The 26,285-nt window shown below is 42.1% G+C and overlaps 2 protein-coding genes across 2 annotated transcripts; both read left to right on the forward strand.

The window, feature by feature from the left end:
* Window positions 1–2: 2 nt before the first annotated feature.
* EAPP (E2F associated phosphoprotein) lies at window positions 3–5,736 on the forward strand. The gene is made up of 6 exons (XM_083840091.1): window positions 3–162; window positions 497–678; window positions 1,910–2,008; window positions 2,352–2,475; window positions 3,748–3,867; window positions 5,111–5,736. Exons 1-6 carry the CDS (start codon window positions 89–91, stop codon window positions 5,373–5,375), a joined length of 864 nt encoding a protein of 287 aa, XP_083696217.1. The 5' UTR covers window positions 3–88; the 3' UTR covers window positions 5,376–5,736.
* Window positions 5,737–9,781: 4,045 nt separating this feature from the next.
* On the forward strand, window positions 9,782–13,668 carry SPTSSA (serine palmitoyltransferase small subunit A). The gene is made up of 2 exons (XM_083840092.1): window positions 9,782–9,973; window positions 12,395–13,668. The coding sequence occupies exons 1-2, from the start codon at window positions 9,871–9,873 to the stop codon at window positions 12,496–12,498; spliced, it is 207 nt and encodes a 68-aa protein (XP_083696218.1). The 5' UTR covers window positions 9,782–9,870; the 3' UTR covers window positions 12,499–13,668.
* Window positions 13,669–26,285: the final 12,617 nt, after the last annotated feature.

Raw genomic sequence — 26,285 nt, forward strand, 5'->3', positions numbered from 1 at the left:
CGGCCCGGCCCGGCCCAGCGAGGGGCGGAGGCGGGCGGCGGGGCGGGCCCGGAGCCGCCGGGAGCGGGCGGAAGCGGTGGCGGCCGCCATGAGCCGGCTGCGGGAGGAGGACGACCCCTACGTGGTGGAGGAGCCCAGCGACGAGGAGCGGGCGCTCAGCAGGTGCCTCTCGGAGCACGCGGAGGGCGGCCGGGGGCTGCCCTTTCCCTCCGCTGCCCGCTGGGGCCGGTAACCGCGGAGGCCCGGGCCCGGCGCCTTGGGGGGGCGGGGGGGTCGCCTTTGTTGGGCTGAGGCTGGAAAACCGAGGGGCGCCCTGCTGAGCCCAGCCCGGCTGCTGTGGGGAGCGTCCCGGGCCCAGGAGGCATAAAAATTTCACCCAAATCCGTGGAGAAGCGCCTCCCAGTATGTCCCCGCAATCTAGGTGTTCGTTCCCCAAATCAGTCGGTGTTTTAAGCTGGTAGTGTTGATGAGATCCGTAACGTTTCAATCCTTGTAGCTCGGAAGATGAGGTGGACGTGCTCTTACACGGCACTCCCGATCAGAAGCGGAAACTGCTACGGGAGTGCCTGACCGGGGAGAGCGAATCCTCCAGCGACGATGAGTTCCAGAAGGAGATGGAGGCCGAGCTCAACACCACCATGAGAACGATAGAAGGCAAATGGAAATCACCAGAAATGGGTAAATCGCACCTAGCGTCTGCTTGTGCATGACACCGGGTGAAGCGGTGTCTGGTTAAGGAGTTGATGTGCTCTCACAGCTAGAGGGGAGGTTTGTGGTGGCAGTGGGGGGCTGTAGGAAGCCTGTGGAAAAATCTTAAAATGGCTGATCACTGCAGAAATTGGTCACTAGGTGCCACTTGCAGAAATGCGTTTGTTTTCATCATTTTCTAAGACTTGTTTTGTTGTTTGTGAACTTGTGATTCCCTGTTTTACTGTGAATTCTCTTTGTTTGATCTGTCTCCTTTTTCCCTGGTGTCTCTTTAACTTTGCACATGTATTTAGAAGTCTCAGGAGCAGGTTGCAGCCTCTAGTGGCTCTGGATGCTATCAAGATTTGGTGCCCTTTCTTGCACAAAAGAAAAGCATGTGTTGGATTGAGATCCCAAATCAGATGGGGAAAAGAATCAAGAAAAATACTCATCTCTTCCTCCCTTAAGTGCTTAAAATTACAAGTTACATCAGATAGTAAAAATGTGTTAAAGACTTACCTGTTCTGGAGTTTGTGTACTATTTTGGGTGCAATAGATTGATTGCTTTGGTGTTGAAGGAGCGTATGTTCTAGTTTTGTACCTAGTACAAACGCCTAGTGAGGTGTTTTAATTTCTGGGGAAATACGTGTCGTATTTATTTTAAGGTAGGAACTTTATTTTGCATCCAGCAGGTTTAATAGTTTTTCTGTTTTAGTAGACAAACCTGATCCTTCAGTTTTGGTTTTGCAGTTAAGAAGGTGTAGAAATGTTTATACTGCTACATGCATCCAGAACAGAATAGGATTTTTGGGGCGGACCAACATGTGACAGCCAATCAATCTAGGTCTTTTATGAACTACTGTGGTCCTGAAAAGTAGCAAGTTTTTTTCTTGTGAATTTTACTTACGTCAAAGTTTATGACAATGTGCCACATCTGTATTTCTTCTGCATGACTGAATAAAAGAAACCTTCCTTTGAACTGTACTGGGGGTTCGTCTCAGAGAAAGTGAGCAGTTCTACTCTGAGAGAGCACCTATAAACGAAATAACGCAAGTAGTGTGGATGATCGGGATATGGGAGTAAATTGGGAGAGCTGTTACTTAACACACCCAGAATGCTTCTGAGTAAACTAACTTGGAAATGAAGGTTTGTTCTGGACTATACATTAGTTATCCTTTTGGTGAGATGTTCTTACAACTTCTCTCTCCAATTACGCATATAGGTACTTCCTCAAGCACTGGGCAGACTGGAGATGCCACCACTTCGAAATACTACGATGACATTTACTTTGATTCTGATTCAGAAGAGGAAGATAAAATGGGTAAGTAACTGAGGAGAGGAGGGCATTTTAGGAGACTACCATCTCAGGTCTAGTAGAATCCTTGTAGGGGGGTCAGGGACTCTGAAGAGAGCCCTCTGGGGACAATTACCAGCCTATATCATCTCAACAAAGTTCCTGCAAATTTATGATGTATGCCAATCTACGTAAGACGTCTTAATCCTTTGGGGTGGTGCATTTGGAGTAGAGATGAGCTAGATCTTTGATTTAGTTTAGAGTTATTGCAGATGTTTTAAAGGAAAATCAAAAAATTCACATTTTGATTTAAGTAGAGAATCGTCTCATGTCCAACTGATGTAATGTGTACTTGCACAAATCTTTACAGTTACACAGGATGCCCAGAAAAAAAGAAAACATCAGCAACGTCGGATTCTTTCCAATGATGAGCTGTTATATGACCCAGAAGAAGACAATCGAGACCAAGCGTGGGTTGACTTACAAAGGAGGAGGTAAGAGACTGTAAATAATTGAGCTGTAGGATGCTTAGCTGTTGTGGTTTAACCTGGCTGGCAACTCAGCACCATGTAGCCATTTGCTTACTTCCCCTTCCGCAGTGGGGTGGGGGAGAGAATCGGGGTGGGGGGGAACAACTACAAAAAAAAACCACTTGTGGGCTGGGATAAATACAGTTTAATAGGACAGAAAAGGAAGGGAAAATGATGATGATGATGATAAAAAAATATAGAAAGAAAGTGATGGACAATGCAATTGCTCATCGCCTGCCAAACAATGCCCAGCCACTCCCTGAGCAGCAGCAGCCTCCCTGCTCCCCGCACCTCCCTGGCCAACTCCTCCAGTTTTATTGCTCATCGTGAAGCCGTAAGGTATGGGACATCCCTGCAGCCACTCTGTGTCAGCTGTCCTGGCTCTGTCCCCTCCCAGCTCCTGGGGCACCTGATGCTGGCAGGGTGGTACTGGTGAGAGGCTGGAAAGTCCTTGGCTCTGTGTGAGCACTGCTCTGCAACAGCTAAACTATCAGTGCGTTATCAGCGTTATTCTCATCCCAAACCCAAAACACAGCACCATACCAGCTACTAGGAGGAAAATTAACTTTATTCCAGCCAAAAGAGGGCATTACCACAAAATGAAAAATTCCATTGAATGTGGTGACTATACAGAAAAATGCTGTCAAGTCCACACTGAGAATATTTTTGCCTTAGAATTTACAGTGTATGAAATTTAAAAGCCTGTAAAACTTCTATGTGCATATAATGAATGTGCTAGTTCAATAAGCCAGTTTTGTGTATAGATCTTATCGAAAGAACCACAGTGTTAATGAAAAGGTTGTCATACAAACAGAACAAAGCTGCCTTACTTGAGTTTTTTTTGAAGGATAAATTAGAAAAATGCTTGTTGAAGCAGAAGGGAAATGTAAATCTTGAAAAACACAACATTAATGTATGTTGCCTGCAGAGATTGCACTTAAGATACCTGCCTTCTCCAGGAAGATGATTATTGGGCAGAAGTCCACATTAGATGTACGTATGTCACCAAATGAGAATCCTCTGAACAAAATAAACGGAAAGATACTGCTGCGCGTTTTTTCCATGCAGTGCTTATGTTTATGTGTTTTGAGTTAATGAAAAAGGTCTCGAGAAGGAGCTGGGTACTTACTGATGTATCTTAATACAAAAAGAGTTCTTAAGGTTGAATTGATGTGTGTGACAGCAAGGACACGTAATTTCACTTTTTCTGTCTCTCCTCCCTTCTCCAATTGGTAGGTACCGTAATCAAAGAAAAGGGCTGCGGCAACAACAGACAAAACCTTCAGCTGTTCCAAATAGCGATGCTGTTTTGAATTGCCCTGCCTGCATGACAACGTTATGCCTGGACTGTCAGAGGTAACTATTGAACAATAAGGGGTCTTCTTGCAATGCCTCTCTTCTGGTCAGTTGCATTTTTAGTGTATTCAGTGATTTGATCAATTGAGCCTTGCAAGGTGGAGCTAATAACAAGAAGATGAATCAGATGTAGGGGTGAATTCTAGTTTCAAAGAATGGTGATGATCAGTTTAACATGCAGCATGGAGATGAGGAAGAACAGGGAAGAACTTTAGTATAGTGGAGAAGGTAAACTGTTAAAAAAACATCATGGAGACTAAACAGGAAGTTCATGCTGATTTTTTGTTTTTAGAAAAATATGTTAGTTTGATGTTTAGAGGTATCAAATTATTCCAGGTTAACTATTATTTTCATGTTAAAGTTTCATTTTTAGCAGAGGATTAGGCAAAATCAGGATAGTAGTATATTCTTAATTGCTCTGAGTGTTAGCAGTTTTGAGTACAGTTAAGTAGTACCTGGAAAGCATGTTTTGCAGCTCTCCAGTATTTGACTGCACTGCAAACCTAATTACTATTGTGAACTTGTGCAAAGGAGAAGACTTTTGCACTGAGAGTAATGGAGAAAGTACCCTGTGAAATGAGGAATAAGCTACCCCAAATTTACTCAGTACTTTTGGTAGTTGAAGGTGAAATTCCACAGCAGCCTAAAATCATCTAAATGCTGGGTGCTATTTCCCAATCTCTTCCATTTGCTGGTTCTGGCATTCCGTGACTGTTCTGTAGTTAAGTATTTCAGTTTGCGAAGCTCACAGAAAACTGTTTTTATCGTTGGACTGGTCTTTCGTGAGTTTGATAAACTAAAATAGCTCAGCACATCATTGTACAAGCACTAAAGCCCCAGAAGTCAAGATAGGACTTCTGCAGCCACCTGTTATGTTGGTTTAGGCTGCTCTAAAACCGCAGCCTGAGAGACATGGTGTTGTTGCGGCCCTGAACTTGCTATGTGCTCCAGCTATGCGGTTGTTATGCAGATGACAGCTGAAAATCCATTTTATTATAGACAGATATTTTTCAAGTGTGATGTGTCAATGTTTGTTATTTATAGATAGAGAATTTCAGGCTTGCAACTCTAGTTTTGTGATTTTGGTAGTTGTGACTTCTGCTTATAAAACTTCATACTTATTTGGCTTTCAGCCCTTTCACATGGTACTTCCTACGTTTAATCCCATTTCTAGTGATAACCAATTTCTTGGAAGCAGAGTTTTATCAGTGGTATGACTTGCATTTTCTCCCCTTCTCCGTAGACATGAATCTTACAAAACACAGTACAGAGCAATGTTTGTGATGAACTGCTTTGTTAACAAAGAGGAAATTCTGAAATACAGAAAGAAGCTAAATAAAAGAAGTAAGAAAATGAAGCACAGCAAAGAAACTACCTCTGTACAGTCCAGTCAAGAAGAGGAGGAAGTGTATCATCCAGTGTTATGTACTGAATGTTCAACTGAGGTGGCAGTGATGGATAAAGATGAAGTTTTTCACTTCTTCAATGTTCTAGCCAGCCACTGCTAATATGCAAAAGCAGCAAAAAAAAAAAGTGCACTGTTTAAGACAGTGTGAAGTATCAGAAATGCAGGCATGTTAGCATGTTTAAAATACGTTCTTTTAAATGTACATTTTAATTAGAGAACTTTATAGCGGTTGGGTTTTTGACACTTGTTGTTGTATTCCTTTTTATGAAAGGAATATGGTTAACTGCTTGCATTTGAGAACAATATTCTTTCACGCTGCCAGGTGGTTGCATCATTGAGGATTGAAAATTTTGTAAATAAAATGTAAGATCTGTGTATTATGATCATTCCCTGTGTATATACTGTCCATTATCTCAATATGTATTAGAACTGCTGCTTAGAATAAAGACGGTATAAACTGGTCCTGTGTAGCTGCATTCATCATTTCTAGGGTGCTAATAAACTGTAATTCTCAGTCAGGATGTCGGGCTTCTTTAGGCTGGCATTCTTGGATGATTTGCACAAATGTAGGTAAGATAAGGAAGGACTTGTCATTATATTTGGATTTTTGGCTCATTAAGATCTCAAATTGAAATTTTTATTTGTATAGATGGGAAAATCAGGTTATATCAAGTTTGGAATGGATCACTTAAATCAACATAGTAATGCTTAGTAACACAATTAGGAACTTTTAATGTAAAAATACATTAGAAGAAAATACCTGACATTTTTTTCTACTGTCCTTTTTCTTCACGGTGACATGTTTTAAGAATAAACTTATGGTTAGCTCTATGGCCATTAATCTAGTTTGTGTGCTTTTTGTGTTTCTTCAGTACAATTATGGCTTCTTTATGGAAGCGTAAGTAGCTTCTGCTCTATGATATTTAGGCTTCTTGTTTAGTCAATGAAACCACTGTAACGTTAATGTTGGATCCTTTTCTCTGCTTCTCCAGGCATACTCCCAAGAGGTGAACTATTTTTTTATTAGTAAGTAATGTCTCTTCTTTATAGCCTCATGTTTTTTAATGTTTCAACTTTTTTTTTTCAAACAGGCCTTTGTTCAATCTCATCTTTAAGCTTTTTTCTTTTGATAGTACTGTAAATAAGTTGTTACATGCTCTGAGATATTGACAGAAATATTTAAGAGGTAGGAACCTGAAGAACATCATATTTTGTGGTTTAGATTACAGTAAAATCATAGGTCTCTTTGGTTACCTTCTCTAGTCCCTGGTGCTGTGTTCTACTGATCTACAAATACTGATTTTGTACAGTGTTACATGAGCCCATGAGCCTAGGAGGAAAACACCAAAACATTTGTTCTACCGTCAGGCTTGCATGAAGCCAACACTATGGACAATAGAAGTGACAATATTAAGCTGGCTGGTGTATTGGTGGCCAGGTCATCTCAATTTTGTGTTACTGCATGAGTAATTGTAGTAGGAAAGATAGAAGAAATGGCAGAGGTGAAGTTGGCCCATGTTTAAAATTAAAAAAAATACAATATAAGTTTGATTAATGTTTTGGCCCTTCAAAAACCGAATGCTGTGGGCCATAGGCTGCTGCCGGTTTGCCCCCAGAGACTTTGAGGAGTTACATTGTAAGGGAAGATAAATGACCACCAGGTTCCTATACGAGATGTATCTGGGATTAATGTAAAAGAAGCTGTGATAAAAAATACACCTGGAAAATGACAGAGTGAGCGGAGGTAGAGAGACGTTCAGCAGGATGTAAAAAGGAAAATGGTCAGTGCAGCTGTTTCAGAGTAGTGTCACTGCCAGAGTAACCATTGGGTGGAGGCCAAAACTCAGAAGGACCTCCTGGAAGTAAATCCTTTAGTCATCGAACATCACACAGGGTAGTGGACAACAGCTTCTGCAGTGCAGACTGGCATGATCTGTGCCTCATCTGGTCCACTTTCAGAGCTCCGTAAACATCCTGTGGGTTGGAAACAATGCAGTTATTTGCTTAGCTATTTGTTAATTGCTTTTGTGGACATTGTTTTTTAGCAAATTTAATATTTTAGTTTTACTGAAGGAATTTAGTACAAGTATCAGCGTTCACCTTTTTCTTCACAACTTTTCAAGAAAATAACTCACTGGTGATGATGGAGGGAAATACAAACCTTCAAATTTTTTGTCTTACTGGAATAAACAGCATGCAGTTCTTGTAAAATTTGGGTAAAATACAGACATTGTACTTTCCAGTAAAAAGAAAATCAATCCTACTGCTCTTTGCAAGCTGTAAAAGTCTAGTTTTAGTACATAGCAACATTGATTTATATTTTTTTAATCATTCCAGAAGTTTAGCTGTATAAAGCTCAGGACAGTTTGAGCTTGGCAGAAGAGTAAATGTTGTAAATGGCTTTTATTATATTCAGAAGATTGCTGGCTTCCATCTTGTTAGGGTGACCATGGAAATGCTGAAATTACTGCTTGTTTCTCAGGAAGCAGCTCAGAATACACATGCATTTTGAACATAAGAACTGTTCCTTCTTACAACTGTGGAGCAGCAGATGTGATAGAGGATGCACTCTGTGCTGTAGGGCATACTGGCCACGATGTAGCCATCTTCACAGTCTAGGTGCAGCATCAAAGTGCTGTGGAGCACCAGGCTAAGGGTCTTTGCCCTGAACTGCTGGAAACGTGAGCATCTGGGAATGTAGTTCGAGGGCTCAGGTGTCAGTGCCAGTGGTAGCAGGAGGAACAATAGATGATGGCAGTTCCAAAGCAGGGCTAGAATGGAGCTGGGAAAGGAAGGGGAACTATTCAGAGGAGTATTGTTATTTTTTTTTTGTAAGGCTCTAAATAAATATTAACAATTGCCTCCTGAGTACGTACCGTAGTGAAAAGGTGTAAGAGACCTGGACAACAGCTGGTGGATGTAGCAGGAAATCATGCAGCTGGTGTGCCTCTTGACATTACCCTTCTTCTCATATCGGGTACTTGCTGCTGCTTCTTGCTTGCCCTATCACTCAAATCGCAGTCCCACTCTTGCAAAGTGTGGGAGCAGGCAGAACTGGGACACATTTGCCCCATATCGCTACAGCTCGCAGCTGTGAATGGGAGTAGTGCTTTATTTGTGCTGAAAACACCACTTGTCCTTGAACTTTGTGTTTATATAGAAAGGAGGCTTTCATAACTACCACTACTTTTTCAAGCAGTGGCACCAACACAAGACTCCTCCAGTAACAATTGCAACAAGCAACAGCTGTCTTGGAAAGGGACAACAGTTCTTGTGGCCGCTTGTGTGGGGGTATTAATTGTGTCAATGCTCTTATTTCTTCTTGTGCTGAAATAAATCTGCACAGAAAGTGTGTCTAAATGTATTCTGGACAGATTAAAACCGTTTTCAGATCCTGCCACATAAATAGATACAATATTCAGTTGTCTGCCAGGTGGTTTTCGTTTGCACAGTTAGCTCCTAGTACTGTAGTTGCAATTGCAACTGTGTAAATAATTAATACATACACCCTCCCGTGACTGTATTTCCTTGCTTTCCGTTGTACGAACAGCACAGGTGAAGTTGGGGTGGGGTGCCTGCAAGAACAGAATTACGACACTCAGTGACATAAATTGATTTACTAAGCAGGATGGTTGTACTGGGTTGGTATCAGTTTCTCATCTACGGTGCACGCACTTGGCCTGTGGGGGAGGTCTTGGCTGGTGGCCTGGCCCCAGTGCCTAGAGGTTGCACCTCATGCTCAGCTTAGTCACGGTGCCCGATTTCCACGTGTATACCTTTTTACCAGGTTTTTGGTTTAACTAAACTAGATTAAACTAGATTGGGGCCTTCTAAACTAGGTTGTCAATGGCCTTTCTAATCACCCAGTCCCAGGCCAGTCTCTGACTTTTTCTGTATCTGAAGCCAAATAGCAGTCAGGGGGTTGTAACACCCTCTGGTGTTTGGCCCCATAAGCCTTACAGAAGTGCAAAGTTAGCAACAGTTGCGGTACAAAGTTGATCTGTAGCAGCTTTATTTTTTCCATTCCTGTGGGATTAATCTGGACAGTCAGCATTGTCAGATTTTCAGGTCTCGTTTATCTGGGCACTGGTTTGGGGAGGGCTTTACCCTCTGACAACTACAGACGCTGAAGCCTTCTGAGCACACTTCCAGGGGATCACGTTGAGCGCAGCCTTCAGGTCTTCCATAATTGCCAGTGTGTCAACTCAAACGAAACAGGCTGAGAGAAAACCGTCTGCAGCAACATCCTGCTGAGGCTCGATTCTCCCCAGAAGCCGGTGGTCGGTCAGGCGCAGCCCTGCACGTCCCCCTGGGCTGCTGTGCCGGGGACGGCGACCCCTGTGCGCCGCCACCTCACGGCCGGCCGGGGCCGGGCCGGGCCGGGCGCCGCTTCTCGGCGCCTCCATTTCGGGCAGCCCGGCCCCGGAGGGCAGCGGCCGCCCGGGCGGGGCGCGGGGCCGGGCCTCGGCGGGGCCGGGCCCGGCGGCGGCGCCGGCGGCGGGAGGGCGGGTCCCGGGCAGCCACCGCCCCCCGTCTCCGCTCGGCCTGGGCCCGGCGCGGAGCCAGCGGCGGGCGGGGAGAGCGCGGTGCGCGCCATGGCGCTGGGCTCGGCCTGGAAGCAGATGTCGTGGCTGTACTACCAGTACCTGCTGGTCACCGCGCTCTACATGCTGGAGCCCTGGGAGCGCACCGTCTTCAGTATCCTTCTGGCGGCGGCGGCGGCGCCGGGCCTGCCGGGCGGCGCTGGGGCACGGAGCGGGGCGGCCGCGGGGAGCGGGTTCGGGGCTCGGGGAGCGGGGAGCGGGCGGGGGCCGGCGCCGCCGGAGCCGGGCGGTCCCCGTCGTGCCGCTGCCCCGCCTGCTGCCGCCGGTCCTGCTGCCCGGGGCTCGGTGTCTGTCAGGAGTTGGGTCCGCTTTGGTCTTTTTTTCTGGTATTTTTTTTTTTTCTTGGCTTGTAAACCGGAACGCCGAGGTTTCTGGTTAGCACGAGCCTTCCATGAATCCCTCCGTGCGCGTGTTTTTGCCGAGTGGGAAGTGGGTGTGCACGCCGCCGAGCTCACTCGCGTCTTGGTCGTGCTTCGTCACATGGTGTTTTAGTGGAAGAGTGCCTGGTCCTCGGGCTGGTAAATTTGTTTGTCTCGCTTGGAGTGGGAGAGCTTGATGGATGCTAACGTGAAGGCATCTGTGTAAAAGAGTACTTAAAGGTTAGCTTCTTCAACCAGCTCTCCCACGCAGGCAGTATATCCCCTCAAGTGTTGTTATGGCATCGCAAGTGCTTCTCTTCAGCGTGTCTGTTTTGATCCTGGGTTGAAAGGATGTCTGGCGTGAGTGACCCCGAGCCACCTCCAGTTAATGTCAAGAGGCAAAGAGACAAATTAACCAAAACATTATCATCGCTTACACCCAGCGAGAAGGGTGTTAGTACTAGCGCAAAGCTGCTTTTCCTGGTCAGTTGTAAAGGAATTGGCTTTCGTTACGTAAAAGTGTTTTCCCAGGTTACAGCTGTGTGATGAGATTAGTTTTTTCCTGCGTACAGTCAGTAAAAGTGGAGATAACCTACTGTTTATTTGTTCTAGTATTTATAGGCTGACTGCACACGATTGTTTAGGTAGCAGTTCTTAATTAAAAAAACAACAACACATTCCTGACTAAAATACCTTCCTCTGTTTATGCCGTGTCTGTATCACTGAAAAAACCTCCATTATTGCTTCCCTTGCGAGTAGATCAGTCATGAATATGTATTTTTTTGCTTTTGTGTTAACTATGCATCTTTTTAACTTGGGCAAGATATTTAAGCAAATGGAAGGTATGTGTGTATGATCACATATTTTTATAAAACGCTCATGTTGCAGGGAAGCAACTGCTGCTTAACTTAAAAACCACCTATGTGCCCCAAGTATCGTTTGCGATCTCAGTTCAGCAGGGCTGTTCCTGTCCTCAAACGGGGTGCTTTCAGTGTGGCTGTGCCAGGCCTGCCAGGTGCCGTGGGGACGCCGCGCCGACACGGCGGCCTCGGGAGCTACGGGTGCGCCGACCTCCTGCGTGCGCCGCCAGCGCCTCGTGCTCCGGAGTCACCGCGAGCACTGGTACTGAAACGTGGATTTATGGGCTGACCTTCATTTTAGTGTCTCGCGTTGTGCAATCTTCTGGGACTAAAAATACACCCAGAAGCTAGTACGCTCTAATAAGCACAACGAATATCTCCACTCTATCACAGGGAAGTCAGTCACAAAGCCTTTGTAAAACACGTGCTGAGGTAACTTGATTTCTCAAAGTTAAGGAGCATGCGCAGCTCCTCTGATTTCACCTGTGGAAATTGAGTACTGTTATCCAGCGTTATCTTGTTTGTTAATCTTCAGAGCTCTTCCTAATGTTTCTGTCTAAGCTTACTGAATCTCTGCTGGTAGTTGGTTGAAATCAAGAGGCTATTATTAGTTGAGTGTGCTACTTTTGAATTTATGAAGTCTTAAACTTTGAATGATGTGATCCTTCAGTAGTCTGGTGCCATGATTTCTGTAGATAAAGCTTTGAGAATCCTAGAGCTTGACGAAGGTTTAGTGGTACGTACATATTATAAGCTATCCTCCTGCCATCTGCCTTCTTGAAGTTCTATAAAAGGTCCCCATTTGGACTTCAACTAACAAAGTGGTCATCTTGAGATTGTTTAGCAGACTTCTTCATGTGAGGTTTGTTTTACAGATCTGCTATAGTGAGTATCTGTTTATTTAAATGCACAACTTTACTCCAAGCCACGCTGATCCTCTGAGGCTTTGTGGCTGAAATTGCTAGAAAGGTGCCTGTCACAACATTACTCATATTTTTCATTACCCCTGCAGGTTTTTTGTTCTAAGTACTGTCAAGCAACGCATAAGTTAAGCTTTTTGCCCATTTTCAGTTTCCCCAGGCCTCCTACCACGATGCAGCTCGTCACTCCTACCGAGTATTCTGGTTGTCAGTTTTCTATTGCTTCTTCTACAGATGTATTCGCTGAATGCAGTTGACACCCTGTATTTTAAAAATACAACGTTGTAAGATAGTTAACAGGAAAGATTTAATGCTATGCTTATGTGACTTCTAATGCACTTTGTTTCAAATGCTTTCTTCCTTAACTGTCACTCAGATTCAATGCTAGTTTCCATCGTTGGAATGGCACTGTACACGGGCTATGTGTTCATGCCTCAGCACATCATGGCAATATTGCACTACTTTGAAATTGTGCAGTGATGAAGAACGTGTTTTCACGAAGTAATCATGCTCTGAAATCTGGTCTACAAAGAAGAATGAATCTCTTAGTTTTAACGAGACTTCTACCGATGTCAAAAAAAGAAAGACACAATGAGGATTCTGCAGACTAGGAAATGAGCTATGTAGAGCAGGGGCGTGAGGTGTCCCCTATGTTGTGTTCGTTCCTTTTGATTTTACAAGATCTGCCCTTGTATAGTAGTTTTGTCTACCTTAACATTGTGATTGTACTTTGATATCAGTATTTTCTTAACTTTGTGACAGTTTCAACATTGCACTGTGAAAGCTTTTCTTAATTGTAATTTTGAGTAAATCTTAATTGCCTTCTATTTTTAATCAGAAAGTCATCTTATTAAATGGGGCTTAAAGCTTTTGCTATTGTATGGTATGCATTTGCCTGGATATTTCTATCAATGCGTTTTGTAAGAAAATACATCTAGATTCATATTAGAGACATGGATATATTCGTCTAACACTTGACAAAAAAATTAGTTTGTATGACTGAACTCAGGTGTACTGTTTTCTTGTCCAAACTTTGTTCAACAGTGTGTTTGTGCATATCACCTGAATTTGGAATTAGCAATTATTTTGAGTTTGTGTGTTCCACCTGCTGGAGGAGGGTGGGAGAGAGAAAGCATTGAGGCAGAGTGGAGGCTGCATTCATTATGTTTGAGTAGCGCTGGGGTTCTGGTCTTTTCATAGTGGGAACAAAAGGACTTTTCTTTGCTCACATAGGCCCACGTAAAGCTTTGGGACAGTACTTTAAATCAACGCTTTTTCTAGCTACCAATTAAGTTGTACTTTTACATAATGCTTTGTTATGTTTCAGTGGTGATGGTTTCTGCTGATTTTCACTCAACAGTGTACCTGTCTATGTTTTAAGGGGGTTTTCTATTGCTGCTAGTGTTCCAAATGTGTTCTCGCTACCAATGACCAAAACATAGGGTTTTAAATGGACTCGAGTTACAACTACAGCAATAAGTAGCTGAATACTTGGCTGAAGTCCTGCCTTTTTTTCTTTTCTTTTTTTTTTTTTTTTAATAGGGATTTTTTTCAGTTTTGTATTCTGAAATGTAAGATGGTAACAACCTAACTTTCTTAAGTGGATGACTTTTTTTGTTGTTGTTTAAAAAATAAAACTTTAAAAGCAGAGCTTGGATGCCAAACTTTCATTGAGAAGTTAATGTGTTTCTGAATACTGCTTACTTTTCTTCAAACAAACAAACAAAAAAAAGACTGGTACTTGACCAAAAAATTGTGATTATAATGACCCAGTAATAATAGGTATTTATATCTTTTATGCAACTTCTTTGGAAATCAAGAATTATACCTGAGTTGTACAACAAAACTGTTCTATAAAGATACCGTATTGTGGGTTTGTATAGCTTTCTGAAAAGCACACAGATAGCAAAAAAAACCCTTTTCCATTTAAGTGCTTCGTGTATCTCTGAAAACCCCATCATCATCCTGAAGCTATAGGCAGTGGGCCTTCAACTCCTTGGGTGAACCGAAGCTTTACTGCAGTCAGTAGAGGTCTCCCACTAAATTAGTGCCTTGCTCAAGGGTGGAATTTCATATGAAAAGTACCTAAACTATTAAATGCAAGTCTTGCTTGTGTCTTGGAGACAAAAATGTCATCTGCCACTTAACCCGTGTCTGCCGAGAGGGATGCGCAAGCATCCCTGCCCAAGCGATGGTGTTATTGATTGGGTAAGGCCGAATCAGAGACCGCAGGCACGTAATCCTGCCTTTGCTCATTAAAAACTGGCTATGCAAGCATGGGCAGTTCAGCGTTCCCTTAAAAGTGGATCCAGACTTGTACATAGTATTTTAAATATATGTACGTGGAGCTAATGATTAGTTAACGTACTCGTTTTGAAGTAGAGTAGCGCAAATTGCTGCTGTCCGTGGAAAATTAAATTGGTACTGTGATGTTTCTTTGTGAGCTACCATTGTGACGGAGACAAACCTGCTGCTGAGAGAGGGCTGTAGTTGTGTGGGGGGTGGGGGGCAGCCCTCCCCTGCTGCAGCATTATGGACGCTAAATGTGATTTTTAATTGCAAAGGGTTTTATAAAAGGGCTTTTATATACTGACTTTTATTAGCTGTCTGCTTTTCGTTGTGGGGAAAAAAAGAGTAACCAGAGTCTAAACACTTGCATTGTGTTGGAGTGGGCCCGATCGATATTGTACTTGGATTCGATTTGCTAATTTGAGGAGTCATTTTCAGCAGTTCTCTTTTTAATTATAAATCAAGAATATTCTAGAAGCCTTGGACTGTTCTTTTAGATTTCAAATACTTTGTTAAAGGTGAAATAATTTCATTAATAAAATACTTCATGTTGTATCTCTGGAAGGAGGTATCTGCAATGTGATTTTCCTAAAGCGGACCTAGTGATGGTTCAAGGTGGGATATTTATGAAGCTGAGTAAGTTTTTATTTTTATTTTTATTTTTTTTAAGTAAGGATGGTGGCAGGGGTTTAATTCATCATTAAATTCGAATAATAAATGAATCATAAGGTTACCAAGTTGTTTTCCCACTGCAGCCTGCTTTATTGTCATGTTAGCTGGGGGATCAAATCCTTTGTGTTATGTACTTGTAAGCTTTTTCTGTGCAAGGTGGATCTTGAAGACACCTTAAATGCCATTTGGAGGCAGCTGGTCAGTTATGCTTTTGCTTTAAAAGGATAGTAACCTAGACATCAGTGCTTTAGATAAACTTGGAAAAGATAATTGTGGGAAGTATTTCTTTTTAGCAGGGAACAGAGTAAAATCTGAGCCCTGAAGCTAGCTTTATGTTTGTCTTCTGCTAGTAACAGCTCTTGGGGTCTAGCTCGAGTCACCCGGAATAAGAGCATACCAGCTGTGTCACAGCACCTCCGGTAACATCAGCTCCTGACAGCCAGCTGGGACCCCCCTGCCCACCCGCTCCCATGGCCAGCTCCGCCGGGGGGCCTGGCCAGGCACAGGCTGGGTCCCGCAGAGACATTGTCAAAAGCCTTTGGAGTGGGGGCTGCCGTCACCACAGGAGGAAACTGTGGCAAAAAAATCAAGCTAGAAGCAGGTCTGGGATGTGTGTGTGCATGCATGTACGTCATGGGTCGATTATTGTTGTGTACATATATATATAAAAATGCGTAATTTCCACAACCATCATGATCTTTAAAATGACGGGTTGTTTTTCCCCTGAAATGGATCAATGAATTGGATCCCCTTCCTGGTAGATAATACCTTCTTTTAATTTCTTCCTCAAAGATACTTTTCTAAGTTCATGGGCTCAGACCAGCAATACTCAGTTGTAATGTCTGTGTGATTATTGTGCAGCACTTAATTTGGAGACAGAGGCTGTTGTTTTTTTTCTGGATCTTAAGTAACTTGTGAAGGAAAACACCTGAGAATCCCAAAGCAAGACTTTCTCACTAAAATTTAGCAAGAAACACTATTGTTTTTTGTTTGTTTGTTTTAAAGACAAAAGCATACAGCTTTCTGTGTCATTTCCATTGTTTCTCTGTTGGTTCTGCTATGATCAGCCTTAAACAGAGTCATCACTGAGCACAATAGCTGCTGTAGCTGCTTTTTTCTTTCTTTTTTTTTTTTTTTTTTGTGTGTGTGTGTGTAAGGGTGATTTAAAGGAGAAAATTTGGCATCACAGTCCAGAGCTCGATCAAGCTTCTTCTCCATGTAATGGGAACAAATGAAATGCTAGATCTGGAATATCCCGGAGTGGGATCACGGCAGACACACCTCTGCTTTTCTTACCAAATTCAGTATATCAAATTCAGTACATCAGCACAAGACCCTCCATCTGTCTAAACTGTCACAGCGTGATTGAAGACTGAGAAATGACGACCATCCACTCTCCTTGAGATATCCAAACTCTGATCCAATCTCTAAAGTGGCATTAACATCAAGCTATTTCTTCACAATATTTTTGCAGTGGCAGCTTGTGTCTTTCTCAAACGCCGCAAGTGCTTCCAGCGAAGCAGAATGGGGAATTACGTTATGCAACATCTTATCGCTGAATGCTTAACACAATGTAAAATGCTGGGAGGCGGTCTTGGCTGGAAGTCAGGCTGTCCTGAGGTGGTTTTCCTGGTGAATCACTTCGTGGTGCTTTGTGGATTCCCTGGGCCAGTCTACAGCACATGCTTTACAGTTTGGCTTGTTTGTGAGTGGAGTTCTTGTAATAAAAACAACAACAGCCCCCCAAGAAAAAAAAAAACAAAACAAACACAACAACATCAACAACAACAAAAAAATCACCATCAAAAAACAACAAAAAAACAGTTTTGAGGTGTAGAAGGCACTGGCTAGCTTTTCATTTTGTCAGTAGCACTGTTTATTTTAATAGCAACTAAGATGATACATGTGCAATTCACGAGCTGCATCTGTTTACGGATCAGGTATTTAGACCTTACAATTGGGATGCATAGAAACACACTTTATTTCAGAAAGAGGCCTTTCGAATATCAGGGGCTCTGTTTTACACCCACAACAGTACTTTGCGTTTTGCTGTTGCTTACATTGTAGTGCTGCGTGGCTCCAGATGCAAGTAGCTCCATGGTGTTTTGCTGCCTGTTAATGACTTTTTATTTAAAGACTTATTCCACTTTCCTATGCAGAGAGGGCCCTCCGTTAATTGCCTTCTTCATTCTGAAGGAATTTTTAAATGAGTTATAGTGATTCTAATCTAAACTTGGCTCGTTATGTGAAATCATAGGGACATATGATGGAATAATATCAAACGAGAAGCTGAAAATGAAAATTTTGTTTGTCTTTGGACAAATGTCAGGGTGAACTGGGGAATGAAAATTATTTTACAAGGCTTTTGGTTTCTGTGGAGCTTCAGCTCTTGCAGAATGGATGTTTCTAGTGTTTGGAAAAAATGTAGGAGTTATTTCCCTCAACAGAAAGCATAATCTTGTTTTCAGGTGGCTGTGTTGAAATTTGACACAATCTGAAGCTGATACTGGTGTTAAACCCCCAGATTTACCGGATGAAAAAGTAAATTACTCATGTAAATAGAGCAGTTACCAAGGTAAGAACTTTTAGTTGCAGAAGAGTTGTTTTAAGGGGTGATAATAGCACCCTGGTTCTTGAGCTGCATGGTTGGACTGGGGGGTCGGACTGTGGACGTGTAGCCACATGTGGGTTGGAGATCCTTCACGCCATAAAGGTACCTGCTAGCACTAGGAGGATGCCCCAGTGATTTATTTATTTAAAGGTTTGGAGGGATGGTGTTTGGGATTAGAAACTGAATAATCTTTCTACAGGCTTTGCAGTTTAATCTCGTGTTATGTAAACCGGTGTTCTGATAAGATGTCATATTCCTGCGGCCTTGCCACCTGTCTTAGGCTGGACAGGTAAGCATGGAGCAATAATTGCCAAATTTAATGCAGGACGTAGCAGCTGCAAACCAATCAAAGAGTATCAGAAAAGACAATGTGTGCAGAGAACAGCCATCCTCCATGGTGGCAGGATCGTGATGGTGATCTATCACGGCCTCTTACTGGCTAAAATGGTCTTTCATAGGTTACCAGATGACACTTGGTTGTCTTTTGTTGCTCTTTCTTAACCTTGGAGGGTGCGTATTGTGTACCATATCAGTCTTGTCACAGCAATAGACTGGATTAGGTCGAAAATGTTTTAATGGTGTCTAGTTTAGTAGGTGGTGCATCTAATCCTTATTGCTTGAGCTTTGGAAATTAAACATATGGTTAAAGAACAACCTACTACTATCTTCCCACAAAGAAATTAATCATAGTATTTCTTTCATTTAATCCTGTTGAAGAGGTTATCTAGATAATGTTTGAGGAAGACGCCTAGAATTTGATTTCTAGTTGTAGATGGTTGCTTTTTGAATAGCACCAACAGTTCCTGGATGTGAATCTTTACTAAGCTTGGATATTAAGCTGAAGTACAAGCTCCCTGCTCTAAGTTATCTTTGATAATTGGACCTAACATAATCAACACATCACTAATATTCATATAGTTACAATATCAAGTCTGATGCTTATTTTTTTTTTCTTTTTAATTTCCACTCTCATCTGCAGGTGAAATTGTCTTGGGGCATATCTTGCATTTTGTGCTCCCAGCAATGTGAGGTGGGCACTATATCTGAGGCCCATATCTCAAGATGAGAAGATGGCGTTCTAGATAGCCCTCAGAAAAAATTTTTTTGGGGGAAAGGAATTGTTTTGGTGATGACTGATCTTATTTGTCTTTGGTGTGAAATTTGTGTGCTTATATTTCTCAGGTCTATTTAGGTAGAAAATCTAAGTATTCATGGTCACATAGGAATTTAAACCAAAAATTCTCCAGGCAATCTTTGTGTTCCTCTTCTGCTTCTATATAGTTAATTATTGTTCTCTTTTCCATTTGGATTGTTTTTCATTCAAGTTGTTCTGGATTCATATATTTCAAAAAGCAAGAAATGGATGCTTCAGAATATGGTTTTGAATGTTGCTGCTTAATACACACCAGTAACATTATGAAATTCTGGAAGATGTCTTTGCATAATATTCTTTCTGGCATTATGGGATTGTGACGTCTGATCATCTGAGGAGTTAGTCAAATTCAGACCAAGTGTGTCTTTGGACGTCTAGTTACAGATACCAGATTTATGACAGCTTGTTCTTCTGCTTATGTTATATTACTGACTCAAAATTAACATTTTGGAGAAAAATCCCAGGGTATTGCATCCCAGGAATAGAGAAAATTATATGCTTTGGTAACACTTGCTGAATTTCAATCAGAATTATCAGATAGTTTCCAAACTCAGGGTTAGCTTAGTGGATGACTATGAAAATCTTTCTTGTTTATTAATCTTGTTCAAAAAAATAGAAAAATCTTCAACACACCTCCTGTGTCACAGAGTTATTCCAGTAGGCTAGACAAAAATGTAGTGCTCAAATCAAACTGACAGAGTATAACGTGCACAGTCTGTCACAGACCGTAGAAGTAGGTTCCATAGGGTCTGCTGAATTCGTGGTGTCTAATCAAATGGAAAGGTGGTCTCCACTGAAAAATGAAGAAGCTATCTATACTCAGGGAATAGGAGACAGTTTCTGTGGAAGTGAGGCTTCCCAGGCCGGGACGCAGCTGCAGGTTATGCCTGCAATGTGATGGCACCTAATGCTGAGATCCAGAAGTGCACTGCAGAAGGATTTGTGCAACGCTCTGCATTTCCTTGGAAATAGTTACACGAAGTCATCTTCATGCTGAAAAGAGTGAAAGGGTGTGTGAGGAATCACAAACAAGCTGAAGCACACAGAGGTGCCGGCTCTCATCTCCACACAGTGCTGCATCGCGTGAGGTGGACAGCCTGTACGCATCTGCATGACATCTTGGTTTTCAGTACTGCTCCTGCTAAATGTGATGTGCATATGTGCTCGCAAATGGTCTGTCTTGTATCTGTGGAAAGTCAGGAGGCTTGTTCAGATGAGTGGCTGGCATAGTCCAAGAGTTTCAGCGTTTGTTCTTTGGCTGGTGACTGCAATCTGGGGAGCAAATGCTACGCGGGTTGGTGGTAAGTTGATTGATGATGGCAACAATCCTTTTAAAGCCTTTTAAAATACACATCCTGTGCTATACCAGTTCAGTGAATGTCTACCTGCTGCACGAAGCAGTCCCATTGGGAAAACCTCTTTTACCTGGTGTTTCAGCAACATCAAAATTCTTCATGCATTACAGTGGTTTGTACCGCTGAGTGCTTTCTTGGATTACTTGAGGCCTGGGTTAGAAGGACAGCAGACATCAGAGGGAACGCGGATAAGAGGCACAGCAATTGATTTGTGGCCATTTTGTTTCACCCGGTGAGTTAATGTGTGTGTTTTGACAGTTGGAGACTGAGGTTACCAAAGGTAAATCACCGAAGTTGCGATAATGAAGGAAAACAAGATATTGAAATGCTGATCATGCAGTGGTGGGGGTCTGTGGCAGACCCCCTGACAATGAGGGTGAAGAGTGACAATGAGGGTGAAGTTTCTACCAACACCTAACATGTCACAAGACTGAAGGTCACAGACCTACTTCTTCATGGGAAGTCTGTTTGAACCAACTTTTCTGTCATTCTTCACAGACTGTGGAAAAGGTCAGTTTTGATGGGGCAGTTAGAAAGGGAGGGATATAAGAAGGAGCAGTTGCCAGGTGAAGGAACCATACCAAAAATTCACATGGAATATAACAGCAACTCAAGCAGCAGGCGTGAGGAGGAATGTACAGAGCCGCAACAGTTAACTGATAGGATGACAGAGTGAAAATACAGTGAAAGTACTGAGAAGGCAGTGGTGACATGGTCCCAAGATGATCTTTACAACATTGTATTTCCTTCAATGCTATTATAAGTCAATAAAAATTACAGTTAATAAGACCAAACCCAACAGAATAGAAAGCACTATCTTCTGAGCTTGAACCGAGGAAAAAAAGGTCAGGAAAGGCATGCACTGCAATATATTAAAGTCTATTTCCTGTAAAACAGAACAGCTTGTGAGTTGGGCAGATTTATTTTCCTTCTTATTAGCTCGGCTTTCAGAATAGCTGTCTTATGGACTTGTTCTTTATTTTATTATTGTTGGTACAACATCACAGTGACTTTTTTTTTTCCTCAAAATACAGGCGATGAGGCTCCTGTGTTAGCCACCGGGGTCAAAGGTTGATTCATCCTTATCCACAGCCAGGGACTTTTGTACCGGAGGCAGTGTCATTGTCATGAATGACTCCATTATTAAGAAATCATAATGTCTCTGTTTTCTGTGAAGTATTGGTTCTGGGAGAGAGCAGAAAGAAGAATCTGATTTCCACTAATTCAGTTTGAAGCTGTTCCCTGTGGAACTTGAAAATTGCTTATTTATGAGAGATGATTGTTCTCATGAAAGGTCTGAAACTGTAAACCAGAGAAAGCAAGGACTGCTTTTGCAGTTATTTTCTTTGTTTATTGCAGGATTTCTGTAGATATTCTTTTCTGAATTCCTGAATGATGTGTGGTTAAGACAAATTATTAAAATGGAATACTTTGTCTCACTGTCCTGGATTTTCATCAACAAGAAAAAACACTCCATAAAGAACTTTTTTATTTTTTTTTTGTAGGTGTCAGAACAATTAAAAAATGCTACTTAGGAGCCTTCATTCAGGGATTAGACCTTCGTTGTGTATCCTTTTGCTGTAGGTGAAAGGAGTGGGTGGGAGCTTCTGCTCTTGCTGGAGGCAATTTTTTAGCATCTTTGGGCTATAAGGGCTCTGAGATCTCAGCAAAACCAAGGATCTGTGTAACTTGCATTTCTGTTGTCGCCATGTCCAATCTCAAGGGTAAGGGATGTGGTTAGCCTTGCTAGCTGAAGCTAGCACCAGCTTTGGCTGTCTTGCTAAAATGAATATGGACACTCACTTGGGGAAACCCAGCTTCTAGTCCCTGTTATCACATCCGAATGAATTTAGGAGATTATCAGGGAGGCTATACCTTCCTTTTCCTCACGTTTCAGGCTAGGCATCCCACAATCCACACTGTGTGTTTGGTCCCATGTGCACTACTTATCAGCTTTGCTTTACACCTGATTGAAAATTTCACTGTGGGAATGAGACAGGTTTCCTGGTGGCAACTCAACTGGTACGTCAGGGTAACCACGTCTGAACCCTGCAACCCCTGGCAACAACTCTAAACACCGTGACTTATGTCTTGAGTGGCAGCACTCAAGGAATTAGAGCTCACCTCTACGTTGTGGGTGAAGCTTGCGAAAGTAGTTACTGCTCTCTGCTTAATTAGCCTGTTTGTCAGACCGGCTTGATGTACTGGTATAACAAGCCAGAATGTCAAGTGGATTACAAACATCAAGCTGCTACATTTTTAAGTGAGCTGCAAGTTTAAGGCTTCTAGCTCAGATCAGCCTTCTCCCTCCTTGTGAAGCCATCAACCAAAGACACCCCAAGCAGTGCCCCTTAATGAGGATGTTTCCTGCTAACATGTGGTCAGTGAGAGCGGGAATCTGCACTGGTGGAAAGGAAACAGCTGATTCCCCCAGATGTTCCCAGCTGTGTGATTTTGCAGAGCTCTGCTCCAATTAGAGTTTCATTTTCAGGACTGTTAGTACTACAAAAAGGAATGCAGTTTTGAAGGGAAGATAATCTGTTTTCATGATCAACAGTGGGTCAGCAGTTTCGAGAGCCAAAGGGTCTTCCAATTATTCTTGTCCTTGTGTGTCTGTCTTTCAAGATGCTTTTCATATTCATCATATGTGTATACAAATAAATGAGCAAAGCAGGTAAGCTGCTCTGGGGTGGGGCCGTATGATTTTTCTCATCTCTAACCACAACCCTGCTTCTATTTAAGCTTATTGCTACCTGTTCTGTACATTGTGTGTGAAGATGACTGATTGATCCTTTTTTTTTTTTTCTTTGCAACAGGTTTTTACATCCTCGAAGGCTGCAAGGATGGGGTGGGGATTTAACAATCTTCTATAAGCTAAACTGCCTCAAATAATTTCTCAAGTCTTTTCTGAAACTGGATGCTATCTCAGCTGAGGCCTTATCAGCATCAACTGAAACTGAAAGATTGTATTCTGAAAGACACATGAAATAATCCTGTTCATACAGCTTTGGCTGATGTTTGCCTTTCTCACAGTAGCATTATGTTGACTTGCCTTCTGATTGATATCTATTGTATTCCCATCCTATAAGAGCTGTTCCCTAGCCAGTTAGTTGCTGTCCCAAATTCATTCAGTTGGTTATCACTATGAAAATTCAATACTCTACGTTAAGTTCCTATTCGACTCTTTTTTCCAGATTGCTTCTCCAGTTTGTTTATTTTAAACTGTTTGTCTTCCAGTGTACTTGCAGTTCTCCCAACTTTGTAATATGCAAATTTAATAAGCAGAGTTTTTATTCAATTGCCCTAATTATTAGTGAAAGCACTGGGTGAAGTTGGAAGTGGTGCCGTTATCCATGAAATATCCAGTTCAATGCATCTTTCCTTTTAGGCAGGAAACTGTGGATTACTACCCTTTAGGACTAGAGTCTGGTGATGTTTGCAGCCATTCTATAGCAGTTTGATCTAATCTTTGCTTCTGCAGCTCACTTATGAGAATGTCATGTTGGGTAACATCAAAGGCCCTTGCTAAAATCAAGTTTTGACATCTATTGCTTCTTCCCTGTCCACAAGGCCAGTTGGTCTGTTGTGGAAGGAAATTAGATTGGTTTGGTATGATTTGTTCTCTACTGTTCATCTGCTCTAGTGCCATCAGTGGGTTTATAGGTGGTATAGATTTATTTTACTAGTTTTCTGGTAAATGAACTTGACAGGTTTTTAATTTCCAGCTCCTTTTTTTCCTCTCATTGTTAGAGATGCAGTAGATTTTTTGTCTGTCAGAAGTTACCTATATTCTCTGATTTCTCCAGGATGACCACTAATACTTCTGAGGTTAATTTATGTTTTAAAAATTATTCTGGAACAAACAACATTATGCCCTGCAGGTATGATGGCTAAGTTATCATAACCTATTCTTCTACTTGGGGCTTGGTTAAAAAAATCAACTCACCTGTGAATTGTTGCTTTAGTTTCATTAATTTTACTTACTTTTCACATATTTTTCTTAGAAATACTTGAGTAACTGTGCCATATGTAATCTTACTTTTTTTTTTTTTTTCCTGTTGTTGTTGGTATAGTATTAACCGTCTGCATTCTGCTGATATTTCTAGTGTGACCTCCTATATGATGGCATTAAATATTTTGGACTTTTTGTGTTTTCTGATTAGTTTTCTTCTTTTCTGAATTCCTATTCTAAATTTCCTATTCCTGTAACTGGTGAAGTATTCCTGTTAATGTCCCTTCCTAGTTACATCTGACTTTGTCTTGCTATTTCTGATTTTGTCCCTAGATGCCCCTGCTATTATTTTGTACTCATCTTTAGTAGCATGACCCAGATTGTTTTCTATACACTTTCCCCTTTTTCATCCTAGGTCAATAAACAGCTTGTGACTTATCTAAATTACTTTTTTTTTTTTTTTTTTTGCTATGCGTCTTCTCCTTTTCTGCTTTAGGACCACTAGTGCTTAGGTTTTCAGTATAATTTATTTGAGGTACTGGCACCCTAATTTCTTTTTCCTTAAACTCAAAGTAAGAATTCAAAACGGGCAAGTTTCTATGAGTTTACAGAAATTACATGCAAGACAAGGTAACTTTTTACTCAGCCTTCCTAGGGATCACTCAGTCTATCACTTCTTGGTTGCTGTCACCTTTAGTTTCTCATCTGATTCCTCCTTATATGTTAACACAAATCTGCCAGTCCTTCCTCATGTTCCTTTTCCATCCCCCTGTATCAGAAAGCGTTTTTATTATTGCTACTCACAGGCCTATGTCCCGCTGTACTCCCCTCCCAAAAGCGGTCTGGGCAGTTATATCCCTGCAATTACTGCTTTCAGTGCCCTGCATGACCTTGCCAAGTGAGGTGTGTGTGCATTTTCACAGGAAGCCTCATCCACATAACTTCAGTAAATCCTCAGCTTGACATCTTCGTCTTTCTTTTCTTCTTCAGTCATTGCTGTTACCACAAAGCAGGTTTAACTCTGGATCTCGTCCAGACATCACAGCGTTCTCAAAATAAGACAGCAATCTTTATTCTTTTTAATTTACCTGTTCCTCCAGAAGAAACTCTGCCATTCACTTGTCGGTGATATAGCAAACCACACGGCCTTGGATCAGTACATCTCCCTAGATGCCATGCACTCCACTTCATGCTCCTGTGAAGCCATGGAAAGCCCTTGAATTCGCTGTCGATCCATACCTGGTCATGGGAGGAGCAGAAGATGGGGAAGGGAAGCGATTCATATCAGTTATTGAAGAGGGGATGGCATGTGTCATAAAGCCACTGAATACGTAGTGAATGGGTCACGTAGCCTAAGCTTTATCATTTCTTGCTCTCAGCCACTGAGGTATGAAATATTGTTTGGCACTGTTCTTCCCCTGTGGGATGCTACTTAGGCATCCTAGCAAACACCTCATGTGCAATGTCTGAGGTAAAATGAAGCAACTTAGAATTTCTTAGAATATTAGTAATGAAGCTAAAGGGAGGTGATCCTCACTTTATATCATTATGGCTATTCTCTGAAGCTGGGAATGGAGCTTTGCAGATTGAGGTAGAGAAAAATGTCAAATTGTTATCAAAATTTGCAAAGTCTGCAAAGTCTACAATTTATGTAGAAATCCTGGGTGGTTTTCTGACATTTGGTGATAGAAGTACCTTTTTCCAGTGACTAAAGGGAAACTGAGTAGGGAGAGAAACAGTGGTGTAAAATCTATGGATTAGAGCAGTAGATTATACTTTTGTGACACCTTGTCCTTTTATTTAGAAGATTTTGTTCCGATTCTCAATGGGGCCACTGGCAAAAAACGTGTTGTAGGTTGTTTTGAAACTGCTGAATCTGGTAGGGGTAAAGCCCGTCATTTTGGGTGATTTTAAGAAATGGAGAAGCCCGTGATGGGAGGAGCCATAAAGATGACTTGGCTACAATAGGATAAAGTGCAGCAGAAAATGTCTGCTAAACCACTGACAGAAGAAAACGCCTGCCAGCCTGGCAAGCCTGCCCGTGAGCCAGAAGCATCCTTGGGAAGGGGCAGCTGGGCTCTCTGAAGGGCAGCTGGGTACCTGAGAACCAGAGACATCCCGAGATGCCATTGATAAGGAACTGTATCATCTGGAAAGGCAAAAAGTGGTCTGGAAAAACGGAAAACATATTGAGAAGGTAGGAATCGACAGCAGATATTGGCTGTTTTAGCTGAA

This window comes from Anser anser, assembly GCF_964211835.1.
Source record: "Anser anser genome assembly, chromosome: 5".
In the NCBI taxonomy this organism is placed as follows: Eukaryota; Metazoa; Chordata; class Aves; order Anseriformes; family Anatidae; genus Anser; species Anser anser.

What these genes read in the sequence shown, in the direction of transcription:
- SPTSSA (XM_083840092.1), top strand. Translation starts at nt 9,871, where the DNA reads ATGGCGCTGGGCTCGGCCTGGAAGCAGATGTCGTGGCTGTACTACCAG. An exon ending in CTGGGAGCGCACCGTCTTCA is followed by an intron (nt 9,974 to 12,394) that starts GTATCCTTCTGG and finishes ACTGTCACTCAG; the next exon opens with ATTCAATGCTAGTTTCCATC.
- EAPP (XM_083840091.1), top strand. Translation starts at nt 89, where the DNA reads ATGAGCCGGCTGCGGGAGGAGGACGACCCCTACGTGGTGGAGGAGCCC. An exon ending in GAGGAGCGGGCGCTCAGCAG is followed by an intron (nt 163 to 496) that starts GTGCCTCTCGGA and finishes CAATCCTTGTAG; the next exon opens with CTCGGAAGATGAGGTGGACG. An exon ending in AGAAGAGGAAGATAAAATGG is followed by an intron (nt 2,009 to 2,351) that starts GTAAGTAACTGA and finishes AAATCTTTACAG; the next exon opens with TTACACAGGATGCCCAGAAA.